Source organism: Acanthopagrus latus, chromosome 4, assembly GCF_904848185.1.
Source record: "Acanthopagrus latus isolate v.2019 chromosome 4, fAcaLat1.1, whole genome shotgun sequence".
Taxonomy (NCBI): domain Eukaryota; kingdom Metazoa; phylum Chordata; class Actinopteri; order Spariformes; family Sparidae; genus Acanthopagrus; species Acanthopagrus latus.
Genome location: NC_051042.1, coordinates 19,962,122 through 19,982,636, shown reverse-complemented (window position 1 = coordinate 19,982,636; position 20,515 = coordinate 19,962,122). Strand labels below are relative to the sequence as shown.

The 20,515-nt window shown below is 42.9% G+C and overlaps 1 protein-coding gene across 2 annotated transcripts in view; it reads right to left on the bottom strand.

Moving 5' to 3' along the window:
* sox6 (SRY-box transcription factor 6) overlaps window positions 1-20,515 on the bottom strand; it is a 134,504-nt gene that overhangs the window by 84,470 nt on the left and 29,519 nt on the right. For both annotated transcript variants that reach the window (XM_037094228.1, XM_037094229.1), the window contains exons 3-4: window positions 19,973-20,024; window positions 1,756-1,996 (exon numbers count right to left, since the gene is read on the bottom strand). In XM_037094228.1, the coding sequence (XP_036950123.1) occupies window positions 1,756-1,996; window positions 19,973-20,007 (276 nt within the window). In that variant the 5' untranslated portion in view covers window positions 20,008-20,024. The remainder of the gene's footprint in view (window positions 1-1,755; window positions 1,997-19,972; window positions 20,025-20,515) is intronic.

The following is a 20,515-nucleotide window of genomic DNA, read 5'->3' as shown; positions in this document are numbered from 1 at the left end:
GCAATTATTTTTAATATAGTACCTATTCAAAATGATATTTACAATGTGAGTTGTCTTATAGCATTTATAATTGTGATGTTAATGTCGGTTGTAGTTATTCATACACTTCATCTTTGTGTTTATTAGCCCTGTATCATAAAACTTGACAGGCTTGGGGAGTAACGCAATACATGTAACCAAAGTACTTAAAAACAGGTAACTGTATGCCAGTGAAGCAACAGACAAAAAGATATAATTAGATTACAGACACCCTCAGTTAAAAAGGGGATTACTAACAAGATCGCAGTTCTAAAATAAAGGATGATATACTAGTCTGTCACCGTGCACACATGCTCACATAACATCGCTCCGGTCTTGAGTTAAAAGCGAATACACAATTGTGGATACTTACAGTATGCTCGTTATTAAGGCTAAACAAAGTCATCGTCTTGATTCTCGCTTTCTCTAGTATTAATTTGCATATGTTTGGTATTCAAGTAATTCAAAGGTTATGGAAAGTAATAAAGTTCCATTACTTTAATACTGGATAAGTATTTGGATAATGTTACAGACTACATTGTTAAACACACTTAACCCAGCCAAACCCACGGTACTGACATGCAGTCATGCATTACAGATGAAGACAACGCATGACCAGTAAGTTACCTACAATATCAGTACACGCCCCAGCATCACGAACAGACTCCTACACAGGTTATCCATGTGTGTGTTTGCGTGTGTGTTGTGCTGCAGTGCTGAGGTGTTGAGGGCCTCCATTGGCCGACTGCAGAGCCCCGTCAGAGGCCCTCTGGGTCTCTTTACCACAGACCCGTCTGTCACAGACAACCACCTGCCTCCCACGTCTATAGCCCACGAGCGCCTGTGTTCTTCTTCGCTCTGCTCACATCAAAGCAGCTCCACACTCAGATTGTGCAGCGTCCGGGGTCTGGCTGCAGATGTAGCTTGTACAAAACAAGAAAAACAACGGCTGCGCACCCCAAGGACGGGGCATATTTCTTTAACAGCAACAAGGCTGCGTCCCCTCCGTCATACATGATGCAATTTTATGTGGCATTCACATTATTCAAGGGAGATGTCCTCTGTTCAGCCTAATACTATCTGAAGGTTTAATGTTTGGCAGAGCTGTCTGAAGATCCCATAGGGTTCATGGCAATAGGGAACCAGCATTAACCAGCATTAATACCCAAGAGAGGACAGTAAGGCACTAGCGCACACTCACAGGTCCTGTTTTTCTAGGTTTTCTCTAAAAAGAAACCTATTTCACAAAATATGCCTCTCAACTACAACTACTCAGACTGTTTTATTTTATGCTATTCTTGCAACATAGATAGCAAATCATGCTAAAAAATGTTTACAGTTCAAATGGAAGGATTTTGGTAAACATGATTTACTGGAAGGCATTTACTGAGTCCTCAGAGTTCCTGTGTTCAACCTGAAATGTTTTGGCTTTGCGAGCAGATTTTGGATGGCATATCAAGTTATTCACTCTCAGCAGCACCACCGATCGACAATAAATTATCTTGTGGTGCGACACTTGCTGGGTTTCCATCTAAATGTATCGCACATTTTGTGTATTTATTTGAGCAATGCTTATCCATATCGTATCCATCCAATATATATATATATATATATATATATTTTTAATTTCTGCATTTGCACTCAGCAGTTTTATATGTGAAAACACTGAGACAGGGCACGAAAGCAGGTGGATGGAAAAGTACCTAGTGGCGAGCAATGTATGTCCGTATGTCTTACCATGCGCTGTTGGGCTGACACCAGGCTGTCCCAGTCGCTCTCCGGCGGTACACTACTGAGCGGCTGCATTTCATCGGGATGGGCTTTTCCATGGAGCAGACTGTGCAGGGGCAGCTGTGGCGTGCCGTGGGCCTCGGCGCTCTCCTCTTTCTCCCAAGACAAGTGCTCCTGACTCATGGCATCATCCCCATCGACTACAGAGGCGAAAGGAGACGTGGCTTGCTTGGAAGACATGACTCTGCTGCGGAGCGAGAATAGAAGCGAGAACAGAGTCAAGACAGAGAAACCTCACAAGAGTTTTTCAACAGTACACAAGGTCATGTTCCCACGGGTGTTTTATGGGTGACAACAGCCGCAGACAAGTGGCTGTCACGGCCTCAACAGTGATTATGAGTTGTGCATCTGAGCAGTTAGTCCTGAGTGGGCTGAATGCTCCACCTGACTGTCGCATGTAGCTGCTGTGGCCTGTGGAGTTTGCAGCGGGCCATGAGGTCCCTAATCCTTTGTTTAATGCAGATGGATGGCTTGATCTAGGGTTGGATCTGTGCCTGCTTGGGTCCTGGGCGAAACCCCAAGACAGTTTCTTGGGCAGTAGGTCAGCCAGGCAGTGGAACAACCATCGAGATATAAAATGAAGTTCTCATACACAGAGATGTATAACAAGGCGATAATACTCTTGTGTGTCAAACATTGTGTTCCATGTGGGAGGTAGTTTCCCTCCTCAGCAGTCAAATACTAAGAAAAGCCAAACTCGTCTTCTTTTGTTCCCGCCAGTCAAATTAGGAAATTATTAACATTTTGGTGTGACAGTGTTTCCCTGAGGCCAACAAATCCAACATAAGCAGCTTAGGAATAAAAAACAGTGGAGGACTTAATTCACAAATCTGTCACATGCTTTCATGAATATTACAGTGAAGAGTGTACTTGACATATCAGGTGCAAAGGAAACTCATGTTAATTCAATTTTTTTCTTTCTCTTCCATCCCAATTTCACAACCCAACTCTTTTTTTTTTTGCGGCACAGAATTTATACAACCAATTCCACTTTTTTTTTTCTCACAATTAATGAGGCCACAGTCATGCTGTGTGCTACAATGAATGAAATTAAACACTGTGCCGGCTAATCTTATTATGCATTTGGTATTAAATTAAAAAGAGGATAATATGTGCTGATCTACCAATGTGAAGTGGAGAGAAGGCGCTGTAGCATATTCAACTCCTAATGTGCTTTTAACCCTGGCTGTTGTTCTGCTTACTTTTCTCAACTACAGGACATTGACCATTAAAACCAGAGTGTTTACTCAGGGCTCAATCTTCTCTGTAGGACGACTGTGCGTGAGAGGAGGAGGATAGGCAAAAATCAGGGGTGTCAAGGTCTGTGTTTGTACTGCTTGTCGCACATTTGATCACTGATCACCATCTGCCCCGTTCTCCTGCTCCTCCACAGGGGTCAGTGTGACTCACTTTAGTTCCACCCTCGGCCTGCCTGAGGGAGGTGGGTGCTCTCAAGGTTGAGGCGGGCTGTGGTGCGATGGTGTCCTTGCACTTTCAGCTGAGAGCTGGCCATTGAGAGACAGGGAAGGATGTGTTCTGTTTAAGAAAGGCTTTTATGACTCGGCGTCTGATAGGTCCTATTCAGAGAAGACTTTCCAACGAGGTTCATCTACACACTTTCAATTTTGTTTTTGTGTTTAGACATTCTTGCTGATATTGTTTGATTATTCCTTTGCAAAAGGCATAAAGGAGAGAAGGAAAATACAACAAATTAGGTAATTAACCCAATTATGATAATGATAGGTACAATAATAAGAGATAGCTACAGTGTGAAGTTAGAGTAAATTTGCAGTTCAGAAAATGCTTTTAGTCTCAATTTAGGAGAATCTGTAGTTAGAGCAGGGCTCAGATCCCTTGACATTTATTCCAGATAAGCAGCGCAGAGAAATTAAAATGCTGCGTCAGCATGTTTTCTTTTAACCCTCAAAAACTAGTGAGCGGACCAAACCCGGAAGACTTGAGAGGTCTGGAGGGAACTAATGCCAAAGCAGATCAGACCTAATTCTGTATTGAATTATTATTCAGAGACGTGCGCTGGTATATCCACACCTTCTCTGACTCTCACTAAAACACACACTCACACTGGCACAACCTCAGGGACCTAAACAATGGCAGACTTAGTTAATCTCATGTGTCGCAGCAGCTGTACAAACAGGGCCAGTCAGTCAGGTAGCTGGCAGGGCAGGAGTGTCTGTCCGTCTCTTTCTCTGTCTCTCAGCCCCTGTGCCTGGATGTGTTGTCAGCTGTGTCTTTAGTGGGACTCAGCCCTCAATTTTTAAATCAGCCATTAAATTGTTTCCTGTAATTAAATCAAATAGAGAGCGATCTCAAAATTGGGTGCTGGTAATTGAAAATCAAAAGTCAGAGCAAAGTTCAGAGCACGTGCGTAATGGTAAGCAGAGAGGGGGCAGTAGCTGGGTCGGAGGGTTGGAATGGGCGCGTGCTCGGTTGTGTGTGTACGCAGATTCTGACGTATTTTTTATTCATGCTCCCAAAAAGCCCGGGCCTCGAGCGCAACAAGCACCTCGTCCTCAATGGAGTGTGAGAGTAAAACAAAGCACTGCTTTTGTATTACACAGTAAATCAAGTGGTATTATTTTACCACTAAAATATTCAGTCTCTCAGGCACTTTTACTTTGGTCTCCAACCATCAGTCAAACTGCTGAGGCGTGAGCGAGAGAAGGGGGATAGAGAGAGGGAGAAAAGCAGCGATGGAGACTCCATCCTCCTGTAACATGTGTCTACAGCAATCTTGTTAAAGAATGCAACAGATCTGCGGCAGGCTCCATAACAGTATTTGTCAGCAGGAGTTAATAATTTATTAGCAGTGCTGGGAGGGCTGCGCTCAGGCAGCTTAAAAGTGCGGAGAACCCCCTCTGCCCCACCCCCACCTTCGACAAGCTCCATACAATACTACCTCATATTATTGAAAGGGGAAAAAAGAGGGGAAGCACGGCGGTAATTCTCTGAAAATATCTGAGGGCAACCATACAGTGTTTTATTCCTCATATTTGGATCACACAGCGCAGAGATCTAAAGGGGTTTGTGTGAAATAGATCAGCGCAGACACAACAAAGATATTTGACGAGGAGCAAAATAAAGAGCCGAACTCGGCTGAACGTGGGTACTACCGATGCGTGTTGAATCTGATCATATTTTCAGATGGAATTACGCTGTTTACAGTTGTGGTGTGCGTGCTCGCAAGGATAAAATCAGCAAAAACAGCCTGCCTTCTGGTGCTGTTGAAATAACTTAACTCCCATTAATAATTGAATCTGTTTCTCTGGAAAATAAGCCCTAACTGTGCTTTTTACATACTAAACAGTAAAAAAAAAAAAAAAAAATGTGGCAAACTGGAGAGGTAGCTCGTGAGCTGCCCTCCTTCATGCCCGATTACACAACAACAATGGAAAACTAACAAACCGGAGTGATCAATAAGCACATGAAACGCTGCCTGCTTTCTTCAAGACAAAGCCCCAGTGACTTTGAAGACTCGAGGCAAAGACGAGGGAGGGTCGGTCAGAGAAGAGAACTGGTCTATATATAGCTGACAATATTGCGCACATTTGAAGGATTAGGACTTAAGTTCTCCAGCAGCCGGCTCATATGGCCTGGAATGCTTTGAGTCATGAATTGTTCCCTGCGATAATGTTTCATCATCGTGCAAAACAACCTCCACTTAATTGGCGAGTATTAGTGGCGCGTTGTGCGCTGCTCATCTTAGCGGCCTTGTGACTGCCGGGCCATGTGTCCTCGGCTATCCCGTTTCCTCTTTCATCGTAAAAGGGTCTGACCGACTTTCACCCGTCATATCTGTTCTGTCACACTGTTTACCTTTTATAGACAATGGTGATAAGTAACTCCACACCATCTCCCCCGCCCCACCGAACACACCCAGCCCGCCCAACACTGACGTCTTGCACCTTCAAGACGGGAGAATATTACACTTTCTTCCTCCCAGTGTTATCAGCAGACAAAAGGAGAGAAGATCAAACAAATCATTAAAGGCAAAACTATCATTCAGAAAGAAAAATGAGATGGGAAGGCAGGCAATAACAGAGAAAGTGCTCTGACAAATGGTGTGCGCACATTTACAATCAAGTTATGTTAAGAATAACAAACAACAATTATGATTATGAAAATGTGTTTTTTTTTCACATAACTGAAAGTATTTAAAGGTGCACTATGTGGTTTTGGGGAACTGAATAAATTGAATGGAAACAATAAAAAGGACAACACAATTTCATGCTGTGTCACTTTGTTTATATGTGGCGGACCCTGCCACGTTTCCAGCTTCACACAGTGTTCTGGGGACCTTGTTTTTATCCAAGAACAGCCCATTTATGTAGTAATAGATAAAATAAATATTTCTGTGTATGTAGTGTTTCCTCATTAACATTGTAAGCATTCAGTATTCTGATTGTCTAAAGCATTAAAAAGAGCAGTTATCATATGAGATGTCTGCATGAGATCTCTTAATTGAGCCAATCAGCAGAAGGTGCTATGACTCTGTTCTTTCACTATCCCTGTGTATTGTACCGAAGGAGCTCTTACATATGTGCACTTGGTGTGCATTTATATTTAAAAATAGGGAATTTGACTGCGAATTTGGAGGAGTAGAGAAGAGCTTGAACATAATTGCCATTACCTTGAAAGTAAGCAAGATAAATTCATTGTAATGTAAAATAGAAGTAAAGAAAGAATATAATAGTTTGAGGGCTTTAAACCACGTGTGTGCGTACGTGAGTGTGTGAGTGTGTGTGTGTGTGTGTGTGTGTGTGTGTGTCAGACAGCGAGAGAAAATCGTCTGTGTGTTTCCCTTCAGGGGTTCCTCCTGTTCTAACAGGTGTCGTGGTAGGGTTCCTCTGGGTTCTTCACCTGCCATAATGAGATATTACTACCTGACAGCTCCCAGCTGGAGGAGCATTGACACGGAATCCACCGTTTAGCACAATTAAATTATCACCCTCCATTGTGATTGTGCCATGCTGTGCAGCAGCCAGGTTTCTGGATACATAATCAACTCGTAACACGGGCTGTGTACTGCACACACACAGTCTCTCTTTCCACGCATACACACACACACACACACAAACACACACTCAGACAGAGAGTGTGCATGCATATACGGTACACTTCTACTCTTCTCTGTTGCATAATTTAATTTTAAAGCAGGTAAAAGAGATTGCCGGAACATTTTTCTCTGCGTCCATGATACACAAATTGATTTAAATCTCTTAAAGCTGAGCCGACAAAGTAATTACACATAATGATATTAAAATATAGTAAATGGTTGGGAAAATACAGATTTTCCAACAAGGCTGTACAGCGACTGGAGAGTTGTCAAAAGGAATTTGTTTAAATTGTTCCTCCATTATTGTTGACCTTACCTTGCAAAAAGTCAACTCAATTATGGCGCCACTTCATCCTCACTTCACGCTCTCTCCTGGTGCCTTCTCTATTAGAAACTGCCAGTTACCACAGCTAAAATCCACACTCACATGATAGCCACCCCAGAGCAAATTAAGCAAGCCACCTGAAGTGCACACTTTACATATTGAGCAGAGCATTGATAATTACTTTGCAGGGTAAATTATTTGCAATAATATGCTGCTAGAGGAACTGCCTTGTGTCTCACTTTAAACACTTGTGCAGCTGCCATGACAGCAATGTTGGTGTCCTTGCCCCCCACGCAACGCAAAGGCAGATGCAGGTGTGAGAGTGCTTAAGTGTCCCTGTCTGTCTACTCAGGAAGGGTCGATGAGCACTCACACACTGAATCCCTCGTTGCCCCCTCCCACTCCTCCCTCTCCTTTGGTTCCCCCCCCCCCTCCCCGTGCCATTGGCCCTCTTCCTGATCCCAGGACACAAGCTCGGAGTTGGATGGCATAACAGCCTCTCAGTTCCCCAGGACACACACACACACACACACACACACACACACACACACACACACACACACAAGTTCACTCATGCGTATGCTTTCACAAATGAAGGATGGATGTCCAAAAAAATTCACCACTGGCCTTTTTTTCTTCCTCTTCTTCTTCCCTGGACTCACATCATTCTCTAACAGAAATTATCCACTAAAAGACGAATACTGGCTGTTGTGAGTCAAACCCGAAGACACACACACACACCATATGATGCTAACAGTAGCAGAACAACAAACTCATCAGCCAAAACTGTTTCCCTGCCGGAGAGGGGAAAATAAAACAGACAAGAAAAGCTGCTTATTTTCGAAGCCCTCTTTCATTCTTTTACTTTCCTTCCCTCTGTGGGATGGAGTTCCCAAGGAGCCTTCTGCTGCTGCTGCTGCACTAAAGCAAACCTCACAGCAAGTCGAGCCATCAACCAACACAACCCTATTTGCTGAGCAACAGTGGAGCTTTGTGGCTTTCCTCATAGTTGACAGTAAGTTATGAGCCCTTTGTGAGCAGGAGAAGGAAAACAGAGATCGGAATTTGGCAGGAACATAATAATACAGAAATCTCCTGTTCATGGAACCTGAAATTTTCGTGGAAACAATCGAGCATTGTTGAAGGAAAGAAAAGCAACAGTGACAGATGAAATATAGAGTGGGGCCCCCTTTTTTGTTAAACAGTAAACAAAGCGCCATTCAGGCCAGGTCCATTCTGTCATTTATAAAGATAACGTCTTCTGTGCACTAGAGGGTCTGCAGCAAATGGCTGCACTTCAACAAATCGAGTGTAACATCTCTCACAGATGCCAGAAAAGTGAGTTGAGGAGCTGGCCGGGGGGGCGCCAAGCAGAAGTGAAGGGACGCATCCCAAGTTACCAAAGAGATGAACAATAAGTCTATAGGGAGCATAGAAATCACACAAGTGAGAGAGACAGAAAAGGGCCACAATCTTAGACTTTTCGCCAAAAACTCAAGGACAGAGGCCAATTATGGAGGAACATTTTCGCGGCAACAAGAAAAAGTATGAACACTGGTGATGGTGAGTGGTTATGAAAGTGTGTGTGTGTGTGTGTGTGTGTGTGTGTGTGTGTGTGTGTGTGTGTGTGTTGGTGGCGGTTGGGGGGAGGGGGTTATTGTACTGTATGGCAGGGAAACTATGGGCCTCAGTCTTATGTCTTGCCATCATGAGGTCATAATTGGCAACTTTAGTGCCCAGCAGAACTGAGGTTGGTACAACTGCCGTTGGTTTGGACATCTGGAACATCGACACACAGTGGCCCACTTTCTCCATCACTATCCTTGTTCTTTTTTCTTTTTTTCCCCCCTCTCCTTATGTAGAAAAAGGTCCTGGTCACCAAATGGGCAAATATCTCCAAAGTCTATAGAAAAATAATTTTGTTCCCTTTCATTCTCAGCTCATAAATGGATTTATGTAACTAAGGGAGAAAAATCTGAACATTACCTTCAACGCCGTCGTAATTAAGCTTCTCTATTGTTGCTCGAGGAGCTCAGGAGGGACAAAAGCTCATTAGCTACAGTTAAACCCAACTCTAATTCTGTAGTCTTCTTTTTTTCCTTTTCTGCTATTCTTTTTCCTCCATCTGAATAAATTAATGGTGCTCATTGAGAAGGCTCACACAAGGGAAGGCGCAAATGTCTCTCCCCTTTGCAGCGACTGGACTTCTTTTTTCCCTCTTTGTCTTTGGGCCCTTGTATGTTTTTTTTTTTTTTTTTTTTTTTTTTAAGGACTGTGAGAAGAAGGGCCGGGATAGAATTGGGGAGGGGAGAGAGTAGCCACGTTTCATGTGACACGTCAATTGGAAAATCAAAACAGGGGTAGTTCATTTGCTCCACCCAGATGAGGCCATCTAGCAGGGCCATGATGAATAGGGGTCAGGCAAGCCACACCTCAAAGATTTATGATTAAGGCTTATTATGTTGGGAAACTGACATTGATTGCTGATTTAAACCAGTGAAACCAATTAATTTGCCGGTGCTGAATAGAAAGCATGGTCAACAGTGTGTGTCATTCTGACAGGTTGGACGGGAAGAAGCCGGGCAAAAGCGGCGGACTAAGTGAACGGTTCAGGCTCTGTTTGGAGGTGGTTAAAAGTTACCGCGGGTGATTGACAGCTGATACAAAAAAAGGGGAGAAAAAGGAGATCTGAAAGGCAAAAACCAGAAACCCCAGCCACTGATCTGAGTAATTGCCCAAAAATTTGGTTCACAGAAGACATGTACCGCTGCTGTTTTAGCAATGCTAAGATGGTTTCATTCATGGGCCGGCACCGAGAGAACCTGAGTAAATGAATGTGAAACTAATAAAATCAGAAAGCTGACAGACATGGTTGAACAGAAAAATGTGCTGTATTTCCACTCCAGGGGAAGCGGGCACTGTAGTGGATTAGACGCTGACTAGAAACTCAAAAAGCCTCAGCAGCCTGCTGCTAACCATGTGTCTGACCACTCATACTGTGCTTCAGCTCTTTACTGCATTTGTCAAAAAAAGAAGAAAAAAAAAAAAGAGAGAAACAAGTGATATGCCTACCACAATCTATTACCCAAGTGATTTCTGCGCTGTGTTCACAACAAATGCCACATTATGCTCAGCTGCATGTTATTTTCTCTGTGGTTGTCGGGGAAGCTTGTGTTTACCAATACCTTTTTCCCCCGTGTTAGCTTCTCCTTTATTCTTCCTCTGGCTCGCCCAGTGGACGCATGCATCATGACAGTGCTTCAAAATGAAATCATTAACTAAATTGCTTTCTTAAAAAGCCACAAGTGTGCGGCAGGATTTGTGTGTGTTTGTGTGTGTGGAGTGTGTTTGGCGGTGGGCCATGGGCCTCTGGTTCCCAGGCAGCCTCTGCCCCAGCTCTGTTGTGGTTCCCTGCCACCACACTCATTATGCTCAGCCTCAGCACAGCACGGTGCAGGGCTGCGGCTCGCCTCGCCTCACTCACTGGGCTAGTAGGAAATAATCTGGTAATCTCAAACTACTCCTCCATTTCAACCGGGGCCCCATTCACACAAAGAGACCCTTTGTCCTGAAACATTTATGACCACTCTTTGAATCTCAATCAGGGAATCAATCAAAAGGACATTAAACAAATATGGTTTTATATTTGATGTTAAAAGCTTAAAAGGGAATTTTCTGTGGAGCTGACCTGATTTTATACTCCTCTGGTATCAAACAACGATCCCTGCTGTGGCATTTCAAAATGCTAACAAACTTCAAATAATAGGGGGAAATATCCATATCAGCATCAAAGATCTATGAACACAGAATTAAAGTAAAGTATGATTAAAATATACTTTACATAGATAAAAGCACACAGAAAGTATGTAACAAAACTATAACTTTCAGGACACTTTATCAATCTGCCTGAGATAGATCTCAATAAACAAAGTAAACAGAATGGAAGGTAAATAGGGAGTGAAGGCCAGACAAATATTTGATAAGAGGATGGGGACTGTAGCTGAGCTGTATGACAGGTTAGCTGAGGGCCCCACCTACCAACACACACACACACACATACACACACACACACACACACACACGCACACACACACACATGCACACACACACACTAACCCTCAACCCTGACTGTCTATCTGCTCTCCACTGAGCTGAGGATAGCAGATGTGTCTTTCACAGCCTGTAGAGTGTGTAACCAATCTGCAAACAATAGCTAGAACTTGACAAAGGTCGCTGCACTTGCAACACACTCTTTACAGTAAAGGGCAGTCAGATCCCATTGGCCACTTAGGTAAACCATGCCCTTTAGTTTTTTTTTTTTTTTTTTTAACTTTTCAGACCACTAAGCACAGCCTGTAAATTGTGTGTTTTCTGTTGGTGTCTAAGCCCATTAGTCAGCCACTATAATGCTATTTGAGTGGCTATGTAAGCCCCTTTACTAACTTTAAGTCACCTCTCTGACCTTTTGTTAAGCTTACAGTTAGTGTAAACATGTTCAATCCTGTTGAACTATACATGGGTCCAAGTGCCATGAGATAGAAGCCCGTTCAGAGTCTTAATTACAACAGACAGCCATCACAGTTGACAAAGATCCGGCGTCAGCCACGCTTTCATGTACCTGCCATTGTGACCGCAGGATGTGGGGCTCCTGGAGTCAGGTTTCAGCCCACAGATCAGTGTCGCTTTTATTTTGATACTGTCGAAAGGTCATTTAAGGATTTTCAGTTTGATGGCTATAATAAACACATTTGAGTGGGAAATGACAAAAATGTAATTCTCATGAATAAACCAAACACATAGAGGGAAAATGTGTGCCTAAATTACCCACTGACTGACAACAACTTGACTCCAGGCTCACCGAGAAGTGGTGCCAGGTGCGTGTAGCCAAGGTGAGCTGCATCATTATATAAAAAAAAAAAAAAAGACCTCAGCCCTGTCAAAAAAAACAAAACAAAAACATCTCCTAATAGAAACGGGGGATTGATTTCTTTGATTTGTAAAAAGTCAAATATTGTGAAGGAAACTGAAATAAAAGTAAACATTTTTGTAGTAGGTCCATTGTGTGAGGAACTTACAGAACATGTCATTCTGGAGACTTAAATATAGATCATCAGGCAAAGAAAGGTGGTAAGAGGCAGCTGGTCGGGTGTGTTCAAAAAAAGCCCCGAGAGTCTATTAATGTGATCATGCACACACGTATATATCAATGTCTATAAGTGCGTATCTGCAATTTACATACTTTACATCTATGTGCAAAATATAGTGAAAATGCCATCAAATACAGACTTGATTAAAAAGTAGCACATAAAAAAACTACAGACAGCACGAAAACACACAAAGGAAAGCTTCAGTATGTTTTCTGCTGCTTTGTAAAAATCCCCCACATTTCCTCTCCTGCTGCACATTTATGTTGCTCGTGTTTTGCTGTTTGCATTGACTCTTTCAGATTCAGATCAGATGGAGACCAGCCTGCACTCACAGATCACCGTGTCACCCCATGCCACAAATCTTGAAATATAAAGATATCAACCTGTCGTCATCAATTAAAGATGTCGCAACAGATGTGCATTTAGTTATTTTAATGATGAATGTCCGTTAATACATTTAATATTATGTGGGCTGTTTAAGTGAACACTATGATTTTTGAAAAAGCAAGTGTACTGATTTTGTGCCTGCGTGTCGGAGATTGTGTTGTGCAGAGTTTGTGCAGTCTATAAACCCTCCTCTCTGGTGTCAGCAGGGCAGCCGTCCAGCATCAGCCTGGCATATCAGCTATAAATGGCAGCTGCATCACTACAGCACAGGCTAAAAATACAGGACCCGGTTTCTTCCGTTTCCCTGTATTCTCAATTGTGTGTGAAACTCAAGCTGAGAAACCCTGTCAGTCTAGCTTTATGTGGAAAAAAAATGAGTATTGGTTTTGGACGCATTGAGGAGCGAATAACAAATCCCCAGTATTTTGACAGCAAAATGCAAAAAAACATTATAGCAAGAGAGACCTTTTTTTTTTTTTCTACTTTGCTTTCGAGCCAATTTTTTTTTTTTTTTTTTTTTTTTTTTAAAAAAAAGCTCTCTAAAAGCTATGAAAAGTTTCAAAATTTTCCCACAACCCCCTCCTGGGTGTGCCTGTAAAGTGCTTCACTCCCGTCTCTCGAAAAGCTCCAAGGGATTGCATCATGGGACGGGGTGTAAGACGATGGTAGCAACATACTGTAACATGGAGGAAATACCTCATGTTGGTTGATTCATAAACACCTTGTGCACCGGCTGGCTGGTCTCTCAGACTGGTCTGCACTGTGCTGGTTGCAGTGGTAGAGCTGTGCTGCACTCGGTGCCAAGTCCCTACACTGGCCTGTATGCAGTGTATGTAAGGACACGCATACACACACACACACACTCTTAAACACAGTTGCACAGATTATAGCGTGGCTCTGTTGTTAATTGAGTCTCAGCCTTTGTGGTGTCTGTTATCTCTCACTAATAGCATACATTGGCCCTCTCTCATTATCAGAGTGGGTCTTTATCAGAGACCCTTGTTTGATACAGTTAGAGTCGATGCATTATGAACCGCACACCAAGAGTCAACAGTGATCTGCATATTCAATAACTTCCGTAATTATATGCGCAATTCATCAGATGGGATGTGATTGCAGGGGAAGTGGAATAGAGTGGAATAGAGAGGAGCAGAGAGGTCTGATTCCTGGAGGACTAAAGTCTAATCACAAAACTAACATGATAATTGAAATCTAAATTGAAAGGCTTAGCTCTCAGGGAGAGTATGTCAGACATGGAGTGTAGAGGCGCTAGTGAGAGTGAAAGAGAGGGAGAAAGAGTGGCAGGAAGAAATGCGGTTTAAACTGTGCGTGTACTACACAAGCCGCTAACAATACACCGAGGGAAGAAAAATATTATAACAAGCGCCGAAAACATTAACTCGCTGGAGGCTTGAAAAATAAAAGATCATGAAATTTGAAAAGATTTTGACGTGAAGTGACTCATAAAGGGAGCCACTTGGTTACTGCTCATTTCAGTTGTGGTGTCATTTCTGTAAAATAATGTTGAGTTACTTTCAATTCGTGGCTCAGATGGGAACTCCTGTACTGGCTCGTCAATTTGAAAATGTACTTCTTTTATTATTGCAAGCCTTTACTAATGACTAACGGTAAGTACAAAAAGGAAAAGAAAAAAAAACAGCGTATGTATATAGATATATAGATATATAGATATATAGATATATAGATATATAGATAGACATCTAGTTTTGCTCAGCACACTCATAGCCTAGTCCTGGAGAGTGTGCGTCAGAGGGCTGTTCAATAACGGCTCAATATTCCACACCCTCACCATCATCCCTCTTTGCTTGAGTAAACTGCGCTACGTGGCCTTTGCATTCCTATTTTCAAGACTTGACTGAAGTCACTGCTTAACAACAATAGTGTGAAACGTTGCATTGAACAGAACGGTCACCGTGTCTAATCACTTTTTGCTGCTCATTTATCCTTTAGCCATGAACAGAAAACAAGCCCAGCCAGTAGTCTGCCTTTAGTTTAAGATGATTCTCTCCTTCCACACTGGGATTTTCTAACTCATTTCAACAAACACGCTCTGCGACACAATCGCATAAACAATTTTCTTTTCAGATGCATCTAATCAAAGAAAGTATTGTGCTGTGGCATTGCACTGAAACAAAGCTGTCCTCCATTTCACCTCAGAGGCGGCGCAGCCTTCACATCCACTTCTCCCGTTTTACACAACCCAAAGGAAGAACTGCAGAAAAGTCCACTTTCTCGACCCCCCCCCACCCCCTGCTCCCGCACCCCCCCCCACACCCCCCAACCACAGGATTCATATTCATCCCTCAATAACATTTAATTAGTAATGCCAAATTCATTAACCTGTACTGCTGTTACGCTGGCCTCAGCCATAAATTAGCTTAATGTGAGCAGACGTATTGCAGCTGTAATAAGGGACATAAAACTCAAAGAGAAACACACACTGTTCCTCCGTAGTCATGGATCATTATAACTCAGCGGTGTTTTAGAGCATTCCTTCTCAGAGTAGCAGCTCTTTAGCAGCTCTAGACGGTACGCCCGTCAAACATTTTTCTGTTATGCCAAAGAAATGTGTTTTATGCTGACTGAAATGTAAAGAATATCATAAAAATGCACTGGTCATGACGACCAGGATTTTCATCACCACTTCTCATCTCAGAAATGTTTTGAATGCTTCTTGCATGTAATATCACTGAAGGTAATGAAAGAGGGAGAATTCTAACTCATTTTAAATCGAAAAAGAATCGAAAAAGAACCTGAAAAATGTTGCTATGCAGCCGTGAGTGCGAGTCAAGAGTGCATTACTTAAATATCAATTTTTTCCTTTAAAGATTCGTGTAGAGTTCATGTTGTTTTTAGCTGCGCTGAGGTGACAGAAGCTGATGCAGAATTGGCCGTATCGGTAAAAGAGATGCAAGAGACAATTCTAACAGCCTCTGACAGCTCCGTCTAATTGGTCCAACACTTTGGCATCTTGTTTGTGTTTCTTTAATCAGCTGAGGGAATGTGTACATTTTGGCTGTGGGGCATGTTACCCACTTTACTGTGAGGAGATATGTTACTATTAGCCTTTTCTGTCAATCTTGTTTTTCCTATAAAATCTTCCAAACATACAAACTTGTGGTTTTGTTTCCTGGGCAGATAGATGGATTCAGGGAAACAACCTGCTATTGTAAAAGCCTCGGACGACCTTCACTGTCCGAGGATTACACATTGACCTTCCTGCCCCCTCCATCCCCCAGTGATCTCGCCTAACAACTCGCACCAAAGAGCCTATTAGGCCTGGATCCCACTTTGTTGTTAAAAAGGGTCTTGTCCTTTCAGAACACTCACTTCCTCGCTTTCTGTTTTTTCAAGCATAGGTGCTGGAGGAACACAAGTCCATTGTTCCCTCGCAGATGGAAGTTGGAGTTACCAGGGTAACAGCTCTAATCCTCCCCTTTTTTTTACCACTTTTTTTTCATATCAACAGTCTATCGAGTGCTACCTTTTAAGTCACAGGCAAGAGCGCTCGCTCACTTCTAATTAGCTATGATTCTGTTTGCCAGGAGACAGCATGATGAGCTAATCGAAAATTTACGAAATAATGACGTACCGCGAGCAGCTACTTCTTTCTCCTGCGGCCTGCACCAAGAATAACAATAATGAGGCCATTATCGAGGACTGCACTTTAAAACGCTGCCCTGCCACCAAAACAGAGGACATAATTGTTCTGGTGTTTTCCATACAATCAACAACCCATTGTTGATGACTTGAGAACTAAGGGAGCAAAGAATGGGTGCCATAATGATTGGTCTGTGCTGCCATGAAGATCCTGCACAAAGTGTCCACTGAGGAAGGACCTTGATAGACTACTGATTTGCTTGTAAGGGCTCTGGATGAAGACAACTGTCTGGCTTTGTAAAAAGAAGAAGGAGGAAAAAAAAAAGTCCTTTCTGCTTTTTGTCTGTCTTGCCGCTCAAATAGCCCCCAAGCCGCATTAGAGAGTAACCATTCATATGGTGAAAGGCTGGGAGTCACACAGACTCATGTGAAGGGGCCACATAGTTGCTGGAGAGAAAGTCCATTTATATAACCTCTCTCTAATCAGAAGAAATATTGCTGGTTTTTGGTGGAAGATAACATAAGGTGTGTTTGTATCTATAAGAAGACCAGACAGCGTGGAGAGGAGAACGAGTGCTTCTATGCACATACTTAAAAAGTCAATCTGGTTCACCAGTCATGTGTCATCTGAGCTTTATCTAACATGTCAAGATAACAAGACAACTCAATTAGATAATTGCATATCAATGCTCCAAAACTAACTGCATTACAAATGCAGTGCAGCCATCAGGGAGTGAACGTTTCCCGGAGAGAAATTAGGATAAATAGGCTGGAAGATAACATATTTTGTCAAAAAGTTCCACATCTAAACTTACCGGGTGAGAGCTCAGCGGGTTCGCACAAACACGGTGCTGCACCTATTAGCCGTGCACCATTGTGAAGGAGTGAGAGAGACAGAGCTCGAGGGCAGGAAAATGCTAAGTGGGCCCCTTAGCCTAGTCAACCTTCAGTGGGTTTCATTTATCTTCATCTTGTTAGACTAAATTAATTAACAATCTCAATGTTACACACTTTCTCCTTTCATTACATCAAATAATGGCAGAAATGTAGGGGGAGGTCCTGCCCACTGGGAGCAGACAGAGACTGAAGACATCTCTCCCTCCCTCCCTCTCTCTCTCTCTCTCTCTCTCTCTCTCTCCCTCTCTCTCTCCCTCCCTCCCTCCCTCCCTCTCTGTATTCTGTCTCTCTTCCTTCCTCTTTCTCCCCCTCACACTCGCTCTCGTTTTCTCAGTCTCTTTGACTGCGCAAACAAAAAAAACCTGTTAAACGTCTTCCATAAACATATAAAAAATTGATCTGAAATGAAAGCACATCCTTTTTTCAACAAAGAGGAAAAGCTGCGAGGCTTACAGTAACACGAGCGTGAATGGTAGTCTATTAAAGACACAGCGGAAGCTACCAAAAGTTTCAAACTACAGCTGTCTGTACATCAGATTTGTGTAAACTTTTTTTGTGAAATACTGAGAGTATGAAACTGAGCATTACTTTTTGTGTCATGTGCGTAAAGTGTGAAGAGTTTGATGTATTTTTTCATGACGGCCACACTACGGCTATTAAAACTTGAAGCGAAGTGTGACTCAGAACCAAACTCGTGACTCATAACAATAATGAAAAGGCCCATCCGGTGTGCGACTGAGATATAACATACAATAGAAAAAAGTCAATAACATCTGCACATTTGTTTAGAAGTGCAGGAGCGTGCTCAGAAAGCCCCTTTGACCTAATTCAGTTGCTTGGGAAAAAGATACTGGGATCCTTCACTGGAGGAATGTCTAACTGCCACATCCATCCACCCCTGTTTCTATCCTTCGCTCCCCTTTCACCCCTACCCCCACCCCACACAGCCCACTCCAGGACACAAGTCTTATCCAAGCAAAAGGGCTAACCCTGAAGCAAAGCCTGCCTTTAATCTTGGCCTGATTGTTGAGGCCTCCAATCTGCGAGCCAGCGTGTGTGATATCTCTCTACTGGCTCTTCTCCTTTAATTAAAACAGACACTGACAGAAGGATGTGGATTAGCGGCGCAATAATGTGTTTACATAGAATGATCACTGTGTTTTCTCACAGCTACGAGAACAAAAGGAAATTGTTGAGAAGTAGCTGAGGTCAAAGGTCTCGCTTTTTCTTTTTCTTTTTCTTTTCTTTTTTTGTCCCCTCTTTCCTGTTGTCGCCGTAGAATTGGACGTCTTGGGTAAAGCTGAGATACGCTTCTGCCAGACTTTTTCTAGCACAGTTAGTTATCCACCAAACTAGTCTCAACAGGTGCTGAGAGTAAAACGCCACTATTCACTTTGTACCGTTTACTTTGTGCCATTAAGAAAAGTGGAAACGAGCAAAGGCAGAGCTCTCTCTGAAATGCAACATGCTGTATGCCTCAATATCCTCTATCAAACCACAGCATAGCGCCTCGTCATGAAAGATAAAACAGATACTGTACATTTTTGCATTGCATACTTTGCTTATTGCAGCGAACAGCATCTACGCATATGCAGTAAATGATAAAATATGCAAATGATAAATAAAAAGGAACGGACTGAGTCAGCGGTCATGGCTAAATGTGGCTTATTTTTAGTGTGACTTTAAACGATTGAATTCTACAAAGGATAAATAAAATAAATCTAAATGCATGTGGGATTATCCCATTCCCTTTTGAATTCCTGAAGGACATTTACACTAGCCAGAGTAATGGTATCAAATCGTCCTTTCTTTTTAAAATGCCCCCCAGCAGTTCTGAGAGGGGGGGAAAAAATGCTGTTAATTTAATCAAATAAGTGACCTTTTGAAAAAGAAATCAAAGAGGATTCATTAGCTTTAGTAAAGTTTGGCTGACAGCAGCTTTGAAAGGCAGATGCTGCTGCTGTGGCTTCTAATGAGCCAACCCTAATTAGGGAGCAACACTGCAGCCTAGAGAAGGTGGTTGACTAGGAAAGGAGCCAATGGTAAATACACTCTCTTATTTACTTCCTCTGTGTGTGTAATGACAGCACAAATTTTTAATTAGAATCACAGGAAGGGTAAAGACAAAAAATGTAAATCTTTATGGTAGGTTGAATACAAACACGGAACAAAACAGGAAACAACAGTACAGCACAGAGCAGATATGCCAGCCTCACCCCAGCATCCCTGATTAGGGTGGTTATGGCGAGGGGAGGGCAGCTGGGTGGGGTGGGGGTAGGGGTGGGGGGTCAGACAAAAGCATGCAGTGTACAGACACAGAGAGCCTGATCTGGTGGGTCCTTTAAGCCGTGAAAGGGAGAGGGAGGCAAAGAAAGGGCGGCGGTGGGGGTTAGAGCTCATCTACATGTGTCCCTTAGGTTGTTGATGTGTGCTTTCAGTCTGACTGGAGGCTATCAGGGTGAGCATGCCAGTCAGCCGCACACTTACATGAACACAATCATAACACACAGCTTGGGTAAATATGTCAGAAATCCACGTTTGACAGTGTTCAAATATACAGACACGTGAACGCACACACACAGGACAAAGTCTAAAGCTAACAATGTGTCAAAAAAAAAAAAAAAAAAAAAAGCTTAACCCCTGTTAGCCCACTGTACCACCCCTTGGCCCCAACCTGTGATCCTAAATGGCAACAACGGAAATGAAACTAACCTCAGTAAAAAGCTGCTACGAAGAAAGCCCTCCATGTCAGCGTGTGGGGGTTCTGGCAGGAGAAAATCACAGAGAACCATTTTTTTTTTTTTTTTACTGTGAAACAAGTGATAATCAAGAAGAAGAACAAGGGGGAAGGAGGGAAAGAAAGCAAGAGAAAAAGGAAAACACACAGAGCATACATCTTCATCCTATAATAAGGCATGTCTTTAATTAAAGCAGAAATATGGCTACGAACCCATCCTCTCTTTTTTCATGAACTGACATCATTAATTATACCTCTTTTCCATCGAGGGAGTGGATTTGCATACAACATCGGTTTGCAATGAGAGCCTGATGATATGTTTGCATCAAATAAACTCTGCCTACTGATCTCCATACAGTCTTTTTTCCACGCCTGTGTGTAGATATGCATAAACATGTACATCCAGCACTGTGACCACAGATCCCAGAGCAGCCCTGGTCTGTTCAGAGCAGCAAACGGTGGTCCAGCTGCAGCCCATGTGTGGCCGAGGGTGCTGTGGCTTCTGGGAGCCCCGGCCG